Here is an 18,836-nt window from a genome sequence, read left to right as displayed (position 1 = left end):
TCACATTACATTTCCAAAAAATTTCTAAGAAAAGCCTGTTTTGAGTATAATTTTGTTAAAATAGGGCAGTATGATTCAATTGTCATATCTCTTTTAAGTGCTAAATCTCTGTATTCTGTAATAAATGCATTTTTAACAGGTAGATGTTCTTCACTTAGATATAAAATATATACTATAGTAGAATTATTAACTCAGCGTATGTGTTCCTTGAGATACATCAGAATGTACCTGGTTTTTGTAAGCATTATGGTTAACTAATAATGTCATTTGACAAGACTTTTTGACATGAGCTAGCCTGGTCTGAGTGTGACAGTGAAAAACCACTAACTACGTTAAATGAGGTGCTTTCTGAAATGGAAAGGCCATTGCAGAGGTAGACTCTAGAATTTACAAGGAGTGACAGACTTAGAACCAACTCTAATTGTACCAGCAGTTGAAAAACAAAAAAGACACTCTTTCATGGCTTAATTTTTTTCTCCAAAATAATAATTTTCTTTTTTATGAACAGTGATTGCTAAGTTATCTGTGTAAAGTAGGTGAATAGAAAGAAACCCAGCTTTCATTCCTCAGACTATTAGGTCACATTCTACACCAATGATTTTTTGAAATTTTTAATCACTTTTTATCCTAGCATTCTTTGGGGGGAAAGTTCAGAATGCTTCTTCCATCAACTTAATGTTTCTATCAGACCTTTAATATTAATTTAGGAAACTGGCCAGCTTGAGGTGGTAAAAGTAGGATAATAAGAAATAGAGATGAGTCTGTGTGGTAAAGAATCAGAAGTGAACATATAATTCATTTTTTACATATCTTATATAAGTGGGTCACTTAAACATAATGTAGTGCTAAAAGTGAGAAACAAACTTTCCCCTGAAGGATAAAAATTCGTATCAGCTGTTAACAGGCACAAGTTACTGTCTGGCTCATCCTTGCCCCTTTCCTGCCTGTTAGAGTTGACACTTTTTAGTCCCATATGTAGGGAATGCTTTCTGAAAAAAGCCAGGATTACAGGTTAGGGACTTTGAAATTCCAAATTTAAATTGTTATAAATGACAGATATTAACATTTTTATAGTAGACAGTAACAAAGATCAAAATAGCTTTAACTTGAGGTCTTGACATATCTACTGTAGCGTTCACTAATATCCACCAAAATAATCCATTTTTTCCCTCCTATTCTAAACCTCTGTAGTTAAAGCTTAGATGTATATTCTTCCTTTAAGATTGGTAAGCTAAAGATATCAGGCATAGCTTCTTTGGAGAATTCTGGGCCTTGTGTAGGTCAGAACTTGCTCATTTGGAAGATGTTGTTGAAGAGAGTTCAAACTGAGTAAAGAATGTGGCCTGAGGAAGGGACACTTTTCAGAGCCTGGATATTCGTGGGAGGCTCTGGGGTGACTAGGAAGAGCACTGGAGCCCTGAGGCATGGGGTGCAGTCTTGCCTGCCCTGTTAACTGGGTGGACTGCAGCAGTTTTCTTAACCCCTCCAAACTTCTGTTTCATCATCTGGAATGTGGGGAAAAAATTAGACGGATTAATGGGGTTGTCATTAGGAGCAAGTGCAATGACATTTGTGAAATATCGTCCTTCATATATTGTCCAAAGGATTTGTCATGGCTATTAAATATGTGAGATGTGTGGTCACTAAAGTAAAAGCTTTTATTTAAAATTTTTGCTTCTAATATTAGAATTTAATAAGAAGCATTTCTTCTTTCCAAAGTTCATTGCTCTTTATCTCTTAAAGCGGTGTGTCATTACGCAGAGAGGACCTCCTTCAGTGAGAAAGACGGCAGTGAACTGGTTCCTAGGCTGACAGAACCTTAGGGTAGAGATGTTTTATGCTGGCCCACTAGCTTTGACTGAATCCTTTATCACTGGTAGTCAAGATTTCAAAATACATGGTGGACATCATCGACAACTGTCTTGAAGATGGATGTAAATTATATTGCAACCATCTTATTCCATAACTATACTTTTAAAGATGTCGCAAACTGACCAGAGTTCATCCAGTTTATAGCCCTTTGGGGAATCATTAACTGACTCCAGCTGATTTCATCTTAATTTTCCTCTTTACTCTAGCTACCTTTCCTTTTCTAAGCTCTGGAAATTTCAGCACTGAAATTTCTGGGTTTTCCTCGCTTAAGAGAAAGTTGCCCATCACTGATAGTTGTTGCCCTTGTCCAGTTCATCCCACTATACCTCCCACCCACTCTTGGACACTGACTCCAGTAGAGCTTTTGGGTCCTGACTACACTTGTAGAGAGGCAGCGAGGGGTGGCATGCCTGCGCAAAGCCATTATTATGCTAAATATTTTGAGAGGAAAGGGTCTTAGATATATGGAGGTCCTTAGATGAAAATTACCATCTTTGTTCGGTAGTTCCCATCACAGCATCCACTCACTTCAGCTCTATTAAAATAAAGCCTCATTTTTCCAATATGGGATGGACTACCCTTTTACAAATGAACTTGTCTTGTGAACTCACCCTTATCCAGTTTGTCTCAAAGCCACTAAATGTTTTATACACTCATTTAATCTTTGAGTTAGGGAAACGTAGAAGCCATGGTGGTATGCTGACCATTATCACTCACTGCCACCTTTCCTTACTTGTCACATCAGATTTTCCTCTATAGAATAGTAAAGACGTAGTTTTTGGAGAACTGCAGTACGTTTTATGTTGCTTCTTTCAAAACCAAAGACCAAACAACTACATGCATCCAAGTTGATGAAAAAGTTTATTCAATATAACGTAATGTTACAAATTTAGAAAAATACCCTCCGAAATAACATGAAATGGTTTTCTGATAAAAATAGAAAGTACTCTATGCTTTTCTCTAACATTGCCTATTTTTTCTATTTTGTAAATTTAAAACTTTTGAATAGGTATTACATTCACATAGGTTTTAAAATAAACAATATATCTGGGTTAGCCCATGGGATGCTTTACTCCTTATGCAGCTGTGGCCTATTCCTTTGTATGTATATGCCATCATTATTCAACTGGTCCCATATTAATGGACATTTGATTGTTTCCCACTTTTCAGTGTTAAAAGCAATACCATAGTTTAAAATAAAATAAAAAAGCAAAACACCTTGGGCCTGTGTCATGTAGCATATGTGTTTAATTTTCCAGATGTGGTATTGCTGGGTCAAGGCTATGTACATTTTCAATTTTTAAAGTTATTGCCAAGTGCTCCTTCGTATGGGGTTCTGTCTATTTAATCTCTTAACACCAGTGTTAAGAGCATTTCCCCCCACAGCCTTACTAGCAGTGTTATCAAATATTTGGATTTTTGCCTGTTTGATAAATGAAAAAAATATCTCGGTATGACTTCAATTTGTATTTCTCTCATATGACTGAAGTTGAATATCTTTTCATATATGTAATAGGCATTGGTATTTCCTTTTGTGAGAATTGCATGCTTACGTCTTTTGCCCATTTTTCTGATGGGTTGTTATATCCATTCCTAAGAACTTTTTGGGGGAATTTAGGCCTTGATCTGTGATGGGAGCTGCAGATATTTTTCTCAATTTTGCATTATTAGCCTTTTGACTTTTCTTATGACTTTTTTTGTTTTTCGGTCTTTTAGAATTTATTTGGTGAGTTTGAGCTGCAGGAGGTCAGGCTAGAGCAGAGGGAAAAGATCATAACCTCCCCGAGCAAAGATGGGTATGGAGTTTTATAGGTAAATCAGACTGTTCCCCCTTCAATGACAAAGGGTTTCAGGGCAAGACCAAGTCCTGCAGCTCTACACCCTGGCCCCAGGTCACGGTCCAGACCGCCCAGTCCCACTGATCACAGGCCCCTAAGAGATAAAGCAAGACAGGTTCCAGACAAGATGGCTCTAAGATAAGGTTCTGCTCCAGGCCTAAATATGGCTTAACACCCACTATCACAGCACATTGGCACCATGCACTAGATTCTGGGGTGATGTTAGTTAGGAAAAGATGTTGGCTAACAAATCTTATTGACCACGTACTATGCTGCAATGCAATGGCAATCCTTAATGTTTACACTATGACAGGTACTGCTCATCACCCTCAAATAGTGCATTTACTTCTTCATCCCTACCTTCAGAATCCTGATGTTCTTTTTTTTCATTATTTACTTATTTTTTATTAGTTTCTGGTGCACAAAACAAAGTAATACTTAGACGTTTATCATTTATATCCCTCACACTGTGGACCCCCCGCCCCCCATCCACTATCCCTCTGACATCGCACACAGCCATTGCATTTCCACTACCTATTCCTAATGCTGTACTCCGCTTCCTGTAAATACATATATAAAATTATAGTTGACATTCATTATTGTTCAGCTTCAGCTTCAGGTGTACACTGCAGTGGTCAGGCATCTACATCTTCCCTGAGATGGTTTCCTTAATGAGACAAGTGTCCATCAGATACCCTACAAAATCTTTACAACATTATTGATTATATTCCCCAAACTGACTTTCGTATCCCCGTGGGAATCCTGTGGTCACCGACTGTGCTTTCTAATCCCCTCACCTTCCCCCTTATCCCCACCCCCCACCCCCATCTAGCAACCCTCAGTTTTTCCTCTATGTCTCCAAAACTGTTTCTGATTAGTTCATTCACTTATTCTTTTATTTCCACATATAAGTGAGATCATATGGTATTTGTCTTTCTCTGTCTGACTTATTTCACTTCACATAATGTTCTCTAGGTCCATCCATGTTGTTTCAAATGGTAAGATTTTTCTTCTTTATGGCTGCCTAATATTCCATTGTATAAATGTATCACAGTTTCTTAATCCAGCCATCTACCGATGGGCATTTCGGTTGTTTCCATGTCTTGGCTATTGTGTATAGTGCTGCAAGAAACATAGGAGTGCATAAAGATTTTTGAATTGGAGTTTTGGATTTCTCTGGATAGATACCTAGCAGTGGAATTGCTGTATCATAAGGTAGTTCCATTTTCAGATTTTTGAGATACCTCCATACTGTTTTCCATAGTGGCTGCACCAATCTGCAATCCCACCAACAGTGCACAAGCGTTCCCTTTTCTCCACATCCTTTCCAGCACTTGTTGTTTGTTGATTTGTTGATGATAGCCATTTTGACTGGGGTGAGGTGGTATCTCATTGTGGTTTTTATTTGCATTTCTCTGATGGTTAGTTAGGTTGAACATTTTTTCATGTCTATTTGCCATCTGTAAAGTCCTTTTTAGAAAAATGTCTCTTCATGTCTTCCGCCCATTTTTTAATAGGGTCGTTTGTTTTCTTGGAGTTGAGTTCAGTGAGTTTTTTTTTTACAAATTTTGGATATTAACCCCTTATCAGCTATATCATTGGCAAATATCTTCTCCCATTCAGGATCCCTTTTTTTTTTATTGATGGTTTCCTTTGCTGTGAAAAAACTTTTTAGTTTGATGTAATCCCACATGTTTATTTTTTCTCTTTCTTCCCTTGTGCGAGGGGATATATCAGTAAAAATCTTACTTCGGGTAATTTCTGTAAAGTTTCTTTCTATATTTTCTTCAAGGAATTTTATGGTTTCAGATCTATCATTTAAGTCCTTAAGCCACTTTGAATTTATTTTTGGTATATGGTGTAAGGAGGTGGTCCAGCTTCATTTGTTTTGCATGTGTCTGTCCAGGTTTCCCAGCACCATTTATTGAATAGACTGTCTTTAGCCCACCGTAAATTCTTGCTCCCATTGTCATAGATTAAATGGCTATATAGGCATGGATTTATTTCTGGGCTCTCTATTCTGTTCCATTGATCTATGTGTCTGTTTTTATGCCAGTACCATGCTGTTTTGATTACTGTAGCCTTGTAGTATAATTTGATGTCAGGTATTGTTATACCTCCCACTTTGTTCGTATTTCTCAAGATTGCTGAGGCTATCCTGGGTCTTTTATGGTTCCATATAAATTTTAGGATTATATGTTCTATTTCTGTGAAAAACGTCATTGGTAGTTTGATAGGAATTGCGTTGAATATGTATATTGCCTTAGGTAGTATGGACATTTTAACAATATTAATTCTTCCTATCCATGAAGATGGTACGTGTTTCCATCTCTTTGTATCTTCTTTCATTTCTTTCTTCAGTGTCTTATAATTTTCTGAATACAGATCTTTTACTTCTTTGGTTAAATTTATTCCCAGGTATTTTATAGTCTTTGAAGCCATTGTAAATGGGATTTTTTTTTAATTTCTCCTTCTGATGTTTTATTATTGGTATGTACAAATGCAACTGATTTCTGAATATTAATTTTGTATCCTGCTATAGTACTAAATTCATCTATCAGCACTAATAACTAATAGTTTCTTGGTGGAGTCTTTAGGGTTCTCATGTCATCTGCATATAATGACAATTTTACTTCCTCCTTACCAATTTGGATGCCTTTTATTTCTTTTTCTTGTCTGATTGCTGTGGCAAGAACTTCCAGCACTATGTGGAATAGAAGCTGAGATAGTGGGCAACCTTGCCTTGTTCCTGATCTTAAGGGGGGTGGCTTTAGCTTTTCCCCATTGAGTATGATGTTAGCTGTGGCTTTATCATATACGGCCTTTATTATGTTGAGATATGATCCCTCTATTCCCACTTTCTTAAGGGTTTTAATCATAAATGGCTGCTGGATTTTGTCAAATGCTTTTTCTGCATCTATTGATATGATCCTATGATTTTTATCTGTCATTTTGTTAATGTGGTGTATCACATTAATTGATTTGCGGATGTTGAACTATCTTCGCATGCCAAGAATGAATCCCACTTGATCATGGTTGTATGATCTTTTTAATATATTGCTAAATTCTGTTCGCTAATATTTTGTTGAGGATTTTTGCATCTCTGTTCGTTAGAGATATCGGCCTGTAGTTTTCTTTTTTTGTGGTGTCTTTGTCTGATTTTGGGATCAGGGTGATAGTGGCTTCGTAAAAAGTGTTGGGAGATTGTTGATTACTGATTCAGTTTCCCTGGTGGTGATAATCAGTCTATTCAGGTTTTCTGTTTCTTCTTGAGTTAGCCTTGGAAGGTTGTATCCTTCTAGAAAATTGTCCATTTCTTCCAGATTGTCAAATTTGTTGGCACATATGTTGGCAAATTTGTTGGCTCATAGTAATTTCTTAAAAGTTTTTGTATTTCTGTGTATCTGCTGTCACTTCTCCTCTTTCATTTCTGATTTTATTAATTTGGGTCCTCTCTTTTTTTTAATGAATCTGGCTAAAGGTTTGTCGATTTTGTTTAGATTCTTTAAAAACCAACTCTTGGATTCATTAATCTTTTGTATTGTTTTTCTGGTTTCTATTTCATTTATTTCTGCTCTGATCTTTATTATCTCCTTCTTTGTATTCCCTTTGGGCTTATTTTGCTGTTCTTTTTCCAGATCCCTTAAGTGTGAAGATAAACTGTTGATTAGGGATTTTTCTTGTTTCTTTAGGTAGGCCTGCAGTGCTATGAATTTTCCTCTTAGGACTGCTTTCGCTGCATCCCATAGATTTTGGGTCGTCGTGTTTTCATTTTCGTTTGTCTCGCGATATCTTTTGATTTCTTCCTTGATCTCCTGCTTGACCCATTCATTATTTAGTAACATGTTATTCAGCCTCCATGAATTGGTGTGTCTTCCAGTTTTTTTCCGATATTCATTTCTAATTTCATGGCACTGTGGTCAGAGAAGACAATTGGTATGATTTCAGTTTTCTTAAATTTATCAAGACTTGTTTTGTGGCCTAACGTGGTCTATCTTGGAAAATGTTCCATGTGCGCTTGAGAAGAATTTGTATTCTGCTGCTTTGGGGGGTGAAATGCTCTGAAAATATCGATTAAATCCAAGTGGTCCGATGTGTCATTTAAGGCTGTTGTTTCCATACTGATTTTCTGTCTGGAAGACCTGTCCCTTGTCAGAGGTGTGTTGAAGTCCCCTACTATGATAGTGTTACCGTTGATCTCTGTCTTTATGTCAGTCAGTACCTGTTTTATATATTTAGGTGCTCCTATGTTGGGTGCATAGATGTTTACTAGGGTTATGTCCTCTTCTCAGATCTATCCCTTTATTATTATATAGTGCCCATCTTTGTCTTTTAATATGTTCTTCATTTTAAAGTCTATTTTGTCAGATATAAGTATTGCAACTCCAGCTTTTTTCTCATTTCTATTTGCATGAAATATCTTACTCCAACCCTTCACTTTCAGCCTGTGTGTGTCTTTTGATCTGAGGTGAGTCTCTTGTATACTGCATATACAAGGGTCTTGCTTTCTTACCCACTCAGCCACTCTATGTCTCTTGATTGGAGGATTTAATCCATTTACATTGAAAGTGATTATTGATAGGTACATAGTTATTGCCATTTTTTTTAATTTGTAGTTGGATTGTTTTCATTTTTCTTCTGTTTACGGAATTCCTTTTAATATTTCTTGCAGTGCTGGCTTCGTGGTAATAAATTCCTTTATCTTATTATTTTCTGGGAAGCTCTTTATCTCTTCTTCAATTTTAAATGATAGCCTTGCTGGATAAAGCAATCTAGGTTGTAGGCCTTTGTTTTCCGGCACTTTGAGTATCTCCTGCCACTCCCTCCTGGCCTTCAATGTTTCTGTAGAAAAGTCATTTGATAGTCTTATGGGAGTTCCCTTGTATGTAACCCTCTGTCTTTTGCTGCTTTTAGGTTTCTCTTTTTGTCTTAAACCTTGGCCATTTTCACTATGTGTCTTGGTGTGGACCTGTTTGGGTTTATCCAGGCTGGAACTCTGCACTTCCTGGGCTTGTATGTTGGTTTCCTTCACCAGGTTAGGGAAGTTTTTGGACATTATTACTTCAAATATGTTCTCGATCCTTGCTTCCTCTCGTCATCTTCTGGTATTCCTGTGATGCGCTTGATGTTATCCCAGAGGTCTCTTAAACCATCTTCATTGTTTTTTATTCTTTTTTCTTTCTGTTGTTCTGTTTGGGTGATCTCTGCTAACTTGTCTTCTAAGTGGCTGAATCGATCCTCTGCTTCATCTGACCTGCTGGTAATTCCTTCAAGTGTGTTCTTTATTTAAGTAATTGTGTTCTTTATTTCTAACTTGTTGTTCATTATGATTTCTCTATCCTTCTTTATGTCATCTCTAAGCTCCTTAAACATTCTTATCATCAGTGTTCTGAACTCTGTCTCTGATAGGTTGGTTACCTCTATTTCATTTGGTTCCGATTCTGGAGGGTTCTTCTGTTCTTTTATTTGGGACATGTTTCTTTGTTTCCCCATTCTGGCTGACTCGCTGTGTTTGCTTCAGTGTATTAGGTAGATCCTCTAGGGTTCTTAGTTCTTGCTGGGTTATCTTATGTAGCGTGTGTCCTTTATATTTGACTTGCACTACTTCCTTCCTCTCCTCTGCGTGTGCTCCAAAGGTGACTCTTGTGTTGTGTATATTGTCCTGTTAAAGTTGATCTTTAATTGCTTTTCGCTTGTGAGTAGGTAGGGTTGACTCCTAGGCTGACTAGTTGTGAGACTTGGCTCTGCCCACCTCAGGGTGTTCTGCTGCGTGAGGGTTGACCATTTAAATGAGGTTAGACCTCTATGGGCTCTTGTGCCTGTAGAGAATTCCCTCTGGGTGTGTCACTTGTAGGTCAAACCCGGTAGTACTCTGGTTTTGTCTGGGGTTGGCCTCTGGTTGTGTTGAATCTTGTGCCTCTTAAGCTGGGCCCTGGTAGGGCAATTTCAGAACAAAGCAAATCACCAATCACAACAATAACAACAACAAAGAAGAAACCAAATACATTCACATGTAAAAACAACCGATAACCCACACTCAACACAGGCAAAGATGTCAAAGATATAAAAAGAAAACAAAACAAAATAAGCAGTGCCAGTCTTGGCTTAATCTGACCAAGTAATCACCAGGTTGTCCTTTGCTATACCAAAGAATCCTCTGCGTATTGTGCAGGCAGAGCCGGTCACCTGGTGTCCAGAGTGACCTTGGGACTGCAGTTCTAGATGAGTGGGTCTATGGGGTCTGGATGGTAGTTTCTACAAAGTCAGTGCAGTTTCTGCTCTTGCCTGCACGTATGTGGACTGAGAGTAGCACCACCAGCCCTGTGTCCAGTTCTGAGTCTTAGGGCACTTCTTCCATGTGTGTCTGTGTGTGTGTGTGTGTATGTGTATGTATATGTGGCGGGCAGGAGATTTCTGAGCTGCTGAAAACCCAGAGCTGTGTGTGCAGCCTACTGCTGATCCCTGGGAGTGCCTCCTCAGTTGTAATTGCCCTGCCCTAGGCAGGCCTGAAAGGGTAGGGGCTGGGGATGGAGGGGTCTTCTCTCTCCCAGCCTAGCCGTGTCACACTCTTCCTGCAGGCCAGAAAAGGTGGGGGGTGGGGATGGAGGAGTCTCTTCTCTCACAGCCCAGCAAAAATCACACTCTGCCCAGCCTCTTCCCTGGGTCAGAGCTGCAGGCCAGTCTCCCCAGAGCCTGAGCACTGAGGCTGCTCTGTAATCTGACACTACTCCTCAGTTCAGGGGCCAGTTAGTTTAAGTCTCTTGGAGAGGGGGGTTAGGATTGGAAGAGCGGGGGGGGGGGGGGGGGGGGTCCAGGTATGGAGTTTGTGTCCTTTGTCCGGCCTAGGGCCCAGCTGGAGGTCTCACCTGAGGTTATTGCCTCAAATGCTCTGGATATGCTGGCCCCTTGGTGGGAGACATCAGCTGTGGGATGCAGGGAAAGAGCCCATCTCCTGGCTTTTGTGTTCTCTGTTCCGTCCTGGGATCCCCTGCGTCTCTGCAGCCGCAGATGCCGGCTGCATTTCCACCGCCACAGATGCGGACCGCGTTTCCACTGCCACATATGCGGCTAGGTCTCCACTCCGCTCCCTTCCCTCTTCCCCTGCTCACCCAATTGGCCCACCTTCAAGTAATCCTTGCATGAGTCTCTTAGCTGTTCTGCATGATGAGCAGAGAGTCCTTTGATGGGTTACAGATGTCCCGTTTGTGATAAGATCCGGAGGAGAACTCAAAAAGTGCGTCCCATTGCCGCTATTCCTATGACGTCACTCCTCTTTTATGACTTTTTTGACCTACCAAAGTTGTTGGGCTTTTTTAGTTGAATTTATCAGTCTTTTCTTTTATGACTTCTGGATTTTGAGTCACAGTTAGAAAGGCCACCCTCATTCTAGGATCATAAAGGAAATCTCCTATGCTCCCTTGTAATACTTTACTAGCCTCATTTTTTACATTTACTTGTATATTTTTTATCTGTTTTGGAATTTATCCTGGTGGACCCAAATTTATTTTGTTATTTCTTTAAGCTGTGTACCCTGTTGTCCCCAGGCCAATTAATGAATAGTCCTAATATTTCTTCTTAAAATGGTTTTCAAGGTCCAAAAAGTTGGCAGCTCTTGCAGAAGCCTTAGAAGAAGTGTCCTTGACAAAGGCCCAGCTGGGATTAGAACTGGAAGAGCTGGAAGCAGCAGCACTTCTCGTCCAGGAGGAAGAAGCTGCATTGACAGCAGCCCATTCCACTCCCAGGCAGCAGACACCTCCCTCCGGCTCTGAGGCAGGTGCTTTGGAGGAACCAGACAGCAGCATACCATCTGAGACAGAAGACTCAGGTTCAGAACCAGAAGTACTCAAAGCCAGGAAATCCAAGACAGTCAGTTCCTTGCGAGGTCTCTTTATAGAGGACAGCAGTGCCCTGCTTGTTAACCACGATGGGGTGTGCAGGGAGGTGGCCCTCCTGGGGTCTGATGCTAGTCAGGAAAAGCCACTGGCCTCTGCCTGGGCTCCTGGAGGGTCTCGGCCTCTGATAGAGGAGCTTGAAGAACACTGAAGACTGCACTTCAGATTCCCAAACCTGGAAACCATGGCAGTATACAGGACAGACGACTGGCAGACTCCAAATGATTGACTCTGAGTGGCTTTATTCATTGTTGAGAATGATGTCAGATTTGGTTTTATTTACTGACTGAATTGGTTTTTACTTTGTACTTGTTCTTAGTGTATACAACATTGTTTTTCAGTAAGATAATGTTGATACCTTTTTGTTGCCTTGTTGCAACTTTAAAAATAAAGTTACAAAATATGTTTACCAATATCTAATCAATATTTAATTAATTAATAATTAATTAATATTTGAAGATGAATTTAGCCAGAATTTCTAAAATATAGAACCCATAATATTTTTAATAGCTCTACCAAGGTATGCTTGACATACACATATTTAGAGTGTACAATGTGCTAAGTGTTGATGTAGCACTTTTTCTAGGATGAGTTCGTGAACTTAATTGTCAGGTATCCAAATTAAATCATCACTGCACTGGAATCAAGATAGTGTACTTACCATCATGTCCAAGAGTCCTATGCCCCTTTGTTACCCCTCCCACTGCCCACCCCACATGCCACCCACCACCATTCCCCAGGCAAGCATTGATTTGCTCTCTCTCACTATACATTAGCTTGCATTTCCTAGAATCTAATATTGAATCATGTAATACGTACTCTTTTTTTATCAGTCTTATTTCACTTAGTATAATTATTTTGAGATGAATTGATGTGACACGTATCAAGAGGTTTTGTTTTTGTTTTCTGTTTTCAATTTTTACTTATTACCATACCTTAGTATTTCAGTGGGTAGATTTATCCAGTCAAGTATTGATGGATAGGTGGGTTATTTCCAAATTTTGGCTGTTACAAATAAAGCTTTTATGAATATTTGTGTACAAACTTTTGTGTGTACATACGCTTTTATTTCTCTTAGGTAAATATCTAGGAGTGGGATGACTGAGACATTGTGGTACGTGTATGATTAACAGCTTAAAAAACTGCCGAACGGTTTTCCAAAGGGGCCATGCCATTTTACATTCCCACCAATGTTGTGTATGACAGTTCTAGTTCTTTAACATTCTTGTTATCACTTGGTATGGTCAGTTTTAAAAACTTTTACCACTTTAATAGGTGAGAAGTGATATCTCACTGTGGTTTTAATTTGCATTTTTTAAGACTTAAATGCTGGGCATCTTCATTTTCGTATTTGTCATCTTTGGTAAAGATCTCAAATCTCTTGCCTTTTTTTGTGTTTTTTTGTTTGTTTGTTTTTACCATGGACATGTATTGCTTTTATTTAAAATTAGTTAAAAAGAAAGATAAAAGAAACATTTCCAGTCCCCAGGAATTGGCATGAACCTTTCTGTGTATACGCAGCAGCCTCACCCTACACCTGTCCTTTAGTTTGTCACATGATAGTCGATACATGCCTGCTGAGTGTGCAGTAAAATTCTAGGGCAAAGTCAGTCTTTGAGAGACTTACAATCTTGATGATGGAGACGTATCTTGAACTGTTCAAAACATTTCATTTCAAATTATTTTAAAAGCAAATAAACACCAATTGACCATGACTTTTTCCATTTCTTATGTCACTATTGATGAAAACTATTATCCTAGTATAAACCGTTTCCTAGTATAAATAGTTCTCCTTTTATTAATGCATGTGAATGTGGAACATGATCACCTGTAAAAAAAAAAAACAGCTTTGTTTTTTGACAATTTCAGAATGAGGAACTTTGGCTTTTTATTCCTTTTGAGTTTCTGTCGTTGACTATGTTTTTCTTGCTTTGCCATTCCTCTGGATTTGTATAACCCCAGCTCCTCAGATATAAAAATAAGGACAGAGTCCTCATTTAAAAACCGTTAACTAATTTTACATTTTAAAAGTTAATATTCAAAAACAAAAACCTCTTAGCCCCCAAACTCTAACCTCATCATCAGTAATGTGATTTAATATAAGTCTATAAATAAATTTGTTCTTTCTCCTCAAAAAACACTTAGGTAACTTTTCAAGAATTATTGTTTAAAAATTTACCTACAGAAATTAAAGTATCGGCCATTTTACTCCTATAACAGATGGCGCTCAAGTTCACATGTCAACATTATTCTGTGAACATACTGTCTTAGAGTCTTCCTAATCACTCTTTTCCTCTCCTTGGTAATGTCTGTACTCTGGCTTCAGCTCCCGTGTGTTTTTGTGGATCCCTTTTACATTTTGAATACCAGTTTCTTGTAAGACTTCCTTCAGGTCCACCACAGGCTGTTTGGTGATGTCCACCAAGTCCTTAAGATTATAACACTGATGTTTCTCAAAAGCCAAAAACAGCATATCTAAAACATATTGTTTATCAGCCTGAGCTCATTTTCCATTTTGTCTTTTTCATATTCAGTATTGTATTGATGATTGGCAACAGGTTTGTAATTGGTTGTCACAACTGTGTCTAGTTGTTGTGGTAGCCTTACAGGTTTGGAAGATTCTTCTATTTGCAATCTCTTTAATCTCATGTAGTTTTTACTGGCAGCAAGTCAGCATTCAGCTCTTTGTACCACTGTTCCTTCCAATGAAAGCTTATCCAATGAGCTCTCAGTAAATACTATTAATTTTTGTCCTCCAACACTTTGCAAGACAAATGGATGTTCTCTAGGAGTACTGACTGAAGCTGGTTCTCCACCAATACCATGAATCCTCATTCATGGCAAGATCCTCATTCATAGTAAATGACACCTCGGTCCTTCCTTGATTTTTGGCAATCCACAGTTTCCCAACTTCACCTGTGCCAGGGGCTTTAGCCCACTGCTGTGACAAATATTTAGGGACTTTGACTGGCCACACTCCAGTGTTCTGTTTAGCGCCAGTCAGCTCAAGTTCCCCATGCTGGGCCATGGGTGTGTCGCCAGAGGAGGTGTACGACCCAGAGCAGCGGCTTCCGGAGCTGGAGAGCTGCAGGGAGAGTGTCTGGAGCCTGGGCAAGCTGAGGTGGGAGGACGACTATAAAGTGCCGGAATTCACCTGCCCATTACTTTTTTAAACTAGGTTGTTTGTTTTCTTATTGTTGAGTTTTGAGAGTTCTTTTAAAATTCTGGATACAAGTCTTCAATATGAGTCATCTTTGCATGTCTTGTAATCGTTGATTTGATTACAGACATTGTGAATTTTATCTTATTAGATACTTTAACCTTTGTTTTGGGATGCAGTTAAGTAACTTAGATATAGTTTGATCTGTATGGGTCTTGCTTTTGTAATTTATTAAGAAGGTCTGGAAGAGTGCTCAGTCTAGGATGAACTATTTCACAGTACTAAGGAAGATTTTCCCATGCCCCATGAATTATGAGTTTTCCAGTCTGACTGATGGAAATAGGTGCCTGTGTGAGTGCTGAATGCTGTCCCCTCTAATCCTTTCCAATGATTATTTCCCCAGCCTCATTTACATGCTGTCGTCTGTAGGTACTCTCTTGAATACTAGAAGGGGACCCTCTCCAGATGTCTTGGGTTCTCTGCAACTCTCTCCACTCTGGTACTCTATTCTGCAATCTCCAGCTGCCTTGGTCTCATCAGTTAGTTCTCTGTATCTATGCGTTTCTGTTTTGTTTCTTCATTTAATTTGTTTTTAAGATTCCACATATAAGTGAAGTCATATGGTATTTACCTATTCCTGTCCGACTTATTTCACTTAGCATAGCTCCATCCATATTGTCACAAATAGGAAGATTTCACTCCTTATTGTGGCTGAGTGCTATATCCATTCATCTATCAATGGACACTTAAGTTGCTTCCATCTCTTGGCTATTGTAAGTAATTTTGCAATGAGCATAGGAATGTGTATGTCTTTTTGAATTAGTGTTTTGGGTTTCTTTGGATAAATACCTAGAGGTGGAATTACTGGGTCCTTCTTTGTCCCTTGTTATGGCCTTTGTTTTAAAGTCTGTTTTGTCTGGTATAAGTATTGCTACCCCAGTTGTTGTTGTTGTTGGTGGTGGTGGTGGGTATTTGTTTCTTTTCATTTCTATTTTCATGGAATATCTTTTTCCTTCTCTTTACTTTAAGTCTGTGTGTGTGTATTTTGGTTTGAAATGGGTCTCTTGTAGGCAGCATATGTAAGGGTCTTTCATTCTTATCCATTAAGCCACCTTATGTCTTTTGATTGGAGCATTTAATCCATTTACATTTAATTATTGATAGGTATGTAGTTATTGCCCTTTAGTTCGTATTTGGGGAGTTTGTTTGTTTTTTCCTCCTCCTCCTCCTCCTTCTTCTTCTCCCTTTAATATGTATTGTAATACTGATTTGGTGGTAATGAACTCCTTTTAGCTTTTTCTTGTCTGGGGAGCTCTTTATCTGTCCTTTGATTCTAAATGACAGCCTTGCTGGGTAGAGTACTGTTGGTTGTAGATCTTTGCTTTTCATCACTTTGACTCTTTCCTGCCAATCCCTTCTAGCCTGCAAAGTTTACGATGAGAAATCAGCTGACAGTCTTATGGGAGCTCACTTGTAGGTAACTAACTAACTGCTTTTCTCTTGATGCTTTTAAGATTCCCTCTTTGTCTTTCACCTTTGCCATTTTAATTATAATGTGTCTTGGTGTGGGCCTGTTTGGGTTCAGCTTCTTTGGGACTCTCTGTGCTTCCTGGGCTTGTATGTCTATTTCCTTCACGAGGTTAGGAAAGTTTTCAGTCATTATTTCTTCAAATAGGTTTTCAATTCCTTTCTCTCTCTCTTCTCCTTCAGGTGCCTCTATGATGCGAATGTTGGTATGCTTGATGTTGTCCCAGAGACCTCCTAAATTATCACTGAAGATTTCTTTTTCTTTTTACTGTTCTGATTGGATGTTTTCTGCTATCTTATCTTCCAAGACTTTTCTGAGGCTCCCTGGAGAGCTTCCCAATCCCTGTGACCATTGAAAATGCATTTCTCCCCTGTAGCACATTATGCGAAGCTAGTTTGAAAACATGTTATATGTTACTCTCCTCATTTACTTCTACTAATGTTAAGTTGAGCAAATCCATTCTTGTCTAAAAGTTTAAAGCCATGGAAATTCTTCCCATCAACTTCTGTCCTTACTTAGGACTCTAAACAGGATCTACTTCAGTAAGACTTGTCTTGGGTGAACAGAACTTTTAGTCCCTTCCTCAGAGAATGAGCAAACATGATCCTTCCCAAACATCCTTAAAGTAAAGGAGCTAATTAAACAACTCTTATGAGTATTAAAGACAGCATGAGTATGCTCCTCAATTTTAGGCTCCATGTCTACAGCATTTCTTTTATCCTCTCTTTGTTCAGAGGGTTAAAGCTTTGTTATATCACATTACTCTTTGTTTAAGATGAGTTAAGAACACTATACCATGTCTATAACCCAAAATGAATCCAAAGGTGCTGCCTTTTATTTTATTTTTTTAAACTAGACAACCTGCCAGTTAACTTCAGGGATCTCCTATAACCATATGAGTTTCCAAAAAAAGCTGGATGATGGGGGAAAAAAGTAAGTTGGGGAAAGAACAGGGAGGAGACTGCCTGTCTCCGTGACTGCCTCGCTGAAGCTCAGTGGGAAGAACCAAGGCTTTGGAGTTGTCAAGATGAAGGAGTTGAGTTCCAGAGCCACAGCTCAGGTGTGACCGACCAGCCTACAAGGGAGTGTGCCAACCTCCAACCTCTCCTTTCATCTTGAAAATGGGAGTATAACTACTTGTTTATCTTACTGGATGATGAGGCCATTATATTCAAAACACTTTATAAACTGCAAAGTATTAGACCAACATAAGGCTTTGTTATTATTGTCTGACTTCCCAGAGCTGAACAGGGTTCTATTCAGCTACTTTACAACAGGTTACTGGGGGAGCTGGCACTGTGGAAATAAGTCAGCCCTGTTAATTACTTCAGAGGCGTGCTAGTTGTAAACGTCTGCACAGTCCAGCAGGTTAGATAAAATATTAATTGTATCAGTGAATCACAGCCCTCCCTCATCTTCTGAGTTTGCATTATCATTGACCTATTTTTCAGTGTTCTGTCTCTCCTGTCCCATTATCCTTAAAGAAGAATGTGGGGCCTTGCTGTGGGCATGATCAGTTTTAGGTGCCAGTAGCTATGCTGATATCATCTTTCACTGGCACAGGATTCGTTTACTCCCTACCACATTCTAAATTGGCTGAACAGTTGGGGCAGTTTTCACACCTGCTAGTGAAAAATCCACTTTGCTTCTATGGATCAAATTCTATTACCAAGAACTGGGGGAGGAGAGAGAGGCTTAAATTTTTTCAGTTATAAGACTTTATAAAATTATTTTAAATCAGATGGGCTCTTAGATATTTATTTTGTTATAAAGAGATTTTTATGTTTATATATCTTGCAACTAGAAATTGACCCACGTAGTGAATGGTGACAAAAAGCAAATACCTCTAAAAGAAATAGGAATGAGTTAAAGACAATATGGGAAGAAAACTCAACAACTCTAGAGTTGCCTTTCTATTAAAAAATGTACCAAATCTAATGACTGTACTAATTATAAAACCTTTAAAGATGCAGGAATCCCTTGTATAAAATCATCTGTCATTGTGTGTCAGGTAAATTGAAGTTAAACTTGATAAACACAAATCTGTTACTGTTTGGTCAGGCATCTGCATTGAAGCAAACCAAAGATTGCAAATGTTTTCTTAACATCATTCCATCTAAATCCCCTGATGGAATTTTTGTTTGTGATCTGCTCCTTTTCCTGCCCATTTTCTGAGTGTGTTATATATAGTTTCAATCCATATCAAATGAAGGAAGCATTGATTTGACTTGATGTAAGGCAGCAAATGGTAAATGCAGCTGGAAATTGATTCATGCCTCTTCATTGACTAGAGCACGGCCATCCACAGTTGACATACTCTTGTCTCAAGGCTGAAGAAAACAAATAGGGAAACATATGTCAAACAGATAAATGACTTTGCTGTTTTGAGCTCTCTGTGGAGGCCATTTGTTTCCTAGATAAGGACGACTGCTCTCCAAAATCATGAAAAGATAAGCAAGAGAGAAAAAGGATGAATGTGGAATTGGATGCCTAAGCATTTGGAAAAAAGCAAACTGAAAGGATTTCTCTCTGGGAAGAATCTTACT

At 38.8% G+C, this 18,836-nt stretch overlaps 1 protein-coding gene and 1 pseudogene across 6 annotated transcripts in view; one reads left to right on the top strand and one right to left on the bottom strand.

Annotated features, from left to right (window-relative positions):
- The window catches only part of SHQ1 (SHQ1, H/ACA ribonucleoprotein assembly factor), a 221,105-nt gene that overhangs the window by 140,128 nt on the left and 62,141 nt on the right, over window positions 1-18,836 (top strand). The window contains exon 11 of one of the 6 annotated variants that reach the window (XM_033133192.1): window positions 11,303-13,211. The exons of 4 other annotated variants lie outside the window; for them this stretch is intronic. In XM_033133192.1, the coding sequence (XP_032989083.1) occupies window positions 11,303-11,753 (451 nt within the window). In that variant the 3' untranslated portion in view covers window positions 11,754-13,211. Of the gene's footprint in view, window positions 1-11,302; window positions 13,212-18,836 lie in introns of those variants that run through there. One more of the 6 variants, XM_033133197.1, reaches the window with a different exon arrangement.
- On the bottom strand, window positions 13,881-14,677 carry LOC117037284 (general transcription factor IIF subunit 2-like; annotated as a pseudogene).

This window comes from Rhinolophus ferrumequinum, chromosome 17, assembly GCF_004115265.2.
Source record: "Rhinolophus ferrumequinum isolate MPI-CBG mRhiFer1 chromosome 17, mRhiFer1_v1.p, whole genome shotgun sequence".
In the NCBI taxonomy this organism is placed as follows: domain Eukaryota; kingdom Metazoa; phylum Chordata; class Mammalia; order Chiroptera; family Rhinolophidae; genus Rhinolophus; species Rhinolophus ferrumequinum.
Note: the sequence above shows the minus strand (reverse complement) of the source record. Positions and strands in the feature narration are given on the sequence as shown.